The following is a 3,744-nucleotide window of genomic DNA, read 5'->3' as shown; positions in this document are numbered from 1 at the left end:
TTATTCCACATTCAGCCTTGTCACTATGTCACAGAGAAATAGGTGAAGAGAGGCCCAAAATGATAAGGACTTGTTTTCCCAACTTCCTTCCAGGCCTGAGGAAAGGCTGTCCAGCAGAGAGCTGTTGACCAAGGCCCCAGTGTTGTTCGCCACCTCCTCTGGTGGAGCCCTCGGGGATAGAAGCTTGGAGATGAGGCTGCTGAACTTGCTCTCGGTGACCAAGGGAGGCCCTTCCGAAGGGGCCTCGCTGGCCGTGGTGAAGTTCAGTTCCTCAGGGTCCAGGCAAATCCCTTCATGGGATCGGTGAAAGTCAACCATGCTCAAGTCTCCACCGGCCACCGAGGATGGGGAGGCGCAGGTGACATCCCTGACAAGACGGTAGCTTTCCATCCACTCTTTAAGCCACTCCATCTGGCAGTCACAGTGCCAAGGGTTCCGAAACAGGTACAGATGGCCCAGGAGGTAGACCGGCTGGAAGACAGAGAAGGGCAGCAAGGTGAGGTTGTTGCTGTTGAGGTGAAGGGCCACGAGGCTGGTGAGGTTCTCAAAGGCCCCTTCTTCGATGTACTGTATCCTGTTCCTGTCCAGATAGAGCACTTCCAACTCCACCAGGTCACGGAACCAGGCCCTGGACACGTGGCTCAGGGAGTTGCCCCCAAGGTTGAGCATCTTTAGGTGGCTCAGCCCCTCAAAGGAGCTCCCCGGGAGTCCGTGAAGGAGATTGTCATTCAGGTAGAGGTACTCCATCCTCCAGCAGTCCTGGAATGCCCTGGCATGCACTACGCTAATCCTGTTGTCTTGCAGGCTCAGAGAGCACAGCCGGCCCAGGCCCTGCAGTGAGTTGTAGGCCACGGCCTCGATCCAGTTTCGCTCCAGGTAGAGATGGGTCAGGTTCTCCATCCCCCTGACGGCCCCAGGCACCCGACGGAAGTGGTTCTGGAAGCAGGAGAGCTCCTGCAAGGCAGGGAGGTCCACAAAGATGCGGTCAGGGATGCTGAACAGGTTGCAGCCTGCCAAGTCCAGCCTGACCAGGCGCCGGAGGGCAGCGAAGGTCCTCGTGTGCAGGTAGCGGATATCCTCATTGTAGGCAATCCTTAGCTCCACTAGGTTAGGCAGCCCCTTGAAGGCCCCCGGAGTGATGAAGGAAATATTGTTGTGACTCAGAGACAGATGTCGGAGGGCGGGCAGGGTCCCAAAGGCCCGTTCTGCCAGAAATTTGATGCCGTTTTTGTCCAGGTTGATGAAGGAGGCCTCGCAGGGGAATTCGCTGGGGATCTGCAGGAGGCCCGTCCTGTCACACAGCACAGAGCAGCTGCGCTCCTGAGTGCAGGTGCAGCCAGTTGGACAGGTGCGGACGCACGCCCAGATAGCATGGGCACAGGGGAAGCAGAGGATCACTTTGCAGCAGCAGAGGGTTGGGCGGAAAGGGAATGAAGCAGGCAAAGAACAAAGGTTCCACGAAGGTAGAGAAGGGAAGAAGGGGAGAAAAGAAAGAGAGGAGCAGTTAGTAAGACCTACAACCTCAGCATCTCCCATCAGACCCATGAAATAAAGTCCAAGCACTGGCTTTTAAGGCCTTCCAATCCACTTTTCTAGTTTTATCTCCCAAATAAATTGACCCACCCATTGTACACGCCAAAATACTTTTCAATTTACCGCTCCCATCCTTCTGGGGCAGCAAAGTGGCTCAGTGAATAGAGTAGTAAGCCAGGAGTCAGGAAGACTCACCTTCATGAGTTCAAACCACCTACTAGATGTATGACCCTGAGCAAGTCACTTAACCCTGTTTGCCTCAGTTTCCTCATCTGTAAAATGAGCTGGAGAAGGAAATGGCAAACCATTCTAGTATCTTTGCCAAGAAAACTGCAAATGGGGTCAGGGAGAGTCAAACATGTTGAATGCTTTTGCTTGTGCCATTTACCACCCCCATCCCTCCTTCCACCTATTTGAAACCTACTGTAACAAGATCTCTGTTAGGGATTATTTATATAAAGTGAAAAGATCCTACTGGGCTATTGCAGGAGAGGAAGAATTTATATTCACTATCTCATACTGTGGAAAGTAGGTGTAACCAATCGTTTCTAGACATTTTCCTTGCACTAAGAATAATTTCTTTATAGTTAACCCCATTTGTTCCACCCTGGCAGAAAGGAGGGTATCCCTTGAGCCATGTATGTAATAGAACAGTGGAGAACATCACATGGCTCCCAGTGGCAGCTCAACCATTTCCCCCAGACAGAAACTTCTATTGAACTTACCCTTTGCTTAAGGAAAAAAACCTTGGATTTGTACTTGCTTAAGCAATGTGGGGTGTGCTGACAAAGGTTTAACAACTAAGCTGGGAAGGTTGGAGGATGTACGTACAAAGGTTTTTACATTTAATCTAAATTATTCACATTTTTTAAAATCTAGGCAATGAACGAAACAATAAATCAATCCCTGATTTTTAGCAACTGCCGATTTCTTAGACACAAATGTGGACACTGAAAATTTAACCATCAGCTCCAAAGCAGGTTAGAGCTGGCTCCAGCACACCCATGATTCCAGTTACTGTCTTATTGGTCACCATACTTATTGGGCGCTTATCAACTTTATATCCTTATTTACTTTTTAAAAATTACATATCCTGCCTCTTCCATTAAATCATAACTCCTTTTAGGTCAGCGACTGCATGACTTGCATTGCCTCAGGCAGAGTGAGTGCAGAATGGGCTAATGCATAAACGTTCACTGCTTGGTACATCAGAAAAAAGAGTCTAATTTTCAGCCAGTTGCTGGCAGAGGGAGGGACCCAGACCCTATGCCTGAGCAAACAATGAGGGGAATCTATTATTCCTGTTGGACCAAGGGTGATAATATTGGCTTTAAGGGGATGTGTGTGGAATCCTAACTGAGCCTGTTTCCCCTGGTGATAAAGCAGCAATGGCGTCCTCTGGGGGGATTTGTGTCCTGATCACTCTTTCTGGCCGAGTGTGTAACGTGGCTCAGGAAGACCCAGGCTCACATCCCACCTCTGACACTTACTAGCTCTGTCACCATGGACTGCTTAACCTTTCTGAGTCTCATCTTTCAGGTGGAAGTGCTGCTGGTGATACCTGCAAAAGGTGGCTGTGAGGCCTTGAGGTGGTTTTTGTGGAGTCTGGAATTTGCAAAAAAAGATGGAGCATCGTAAGACAGAATGCAAAGTCAGCACAGAGAATGTAATGAAAACCAGCTTTCCTAAGGGCAAATATTCATAACAGGAAAGGGCTGACCCAAAGGAAGGACATAGCTCAGGTCTGCTGCAGTCCTTGGCAGAATCAGGCACCCCAACTAGTAAAAAAAAAAAGCTTTTATTTATGTCGGTTACATCTATGGATAACTACCACGTTGGAAATTAAAATGTCAGTATTATTATGAAAATACTTTTTACCTCCTGGACCCCTAGAAAAGATCTGGGGGATCCCCAGGAGTTCTTGGACTATATTTTGAGAAACACGGCCTTAAAGAACTATGTAGTTGTGCAGTCATTTCCAACTCTTCCTGACCCCATTTGGGGTTTCCTTGGCAGACATACTGGAGTGGTTTGCCATTTCCTTACCCAGTTCATTTTACAGATGAGAAAACTGAGGCAAACAGGATAAAGTGACTTGCCCAGGGTCACACAGTTAGTAAATGTCTGAGGCCAGATTTGAATTCAGGAAGATGAATCTTCCTGATTCCCAACCCAGTACTCCACTCACTGTGCCACCTAGCTACCCTAAAG

General features: G+C 48.6%; 1 protein-coding gene across 1 annotated transcript; it reads right to left on the bottom strand.

Annotated features, from left to right (window-relative positions):
* Positions 1–1,536, bottom strand: NYX (nyctalopin). The gene has a single exon (XM_036744197.1). It carries the CDS (start codon positions 1,534–1,536, stop codon positions 1–3), a length of 1,536 nt encoding a protein of 511 aa, XP_036600092.1.
* Positions 1,537–3,744: the final 2,208 nt, after the last annotated feature.

The sequence above is a fragment of the Trichosurus vulpecula genome, chromosome 2 (assembly GCF_011100635.1).
Source record: "Trichosurus vulpecula isolate mTriVul1 chromosome 2, mTriVul1.pri, whole genome shotgun sequence".
In the NCBI taxonomy this organism is placed as follows: domain Eukaryota; kingdom Metazoa; phylum Chordata; class Mammalia; order Diprotodontia; family Phalangeridae; genus Trichosurus; species Trichosurus vulpecula.
Note: the sequence above shows the minus strand (reverse complement) of the source record. Positions and strands in the feature narration are given on the sequence as shown.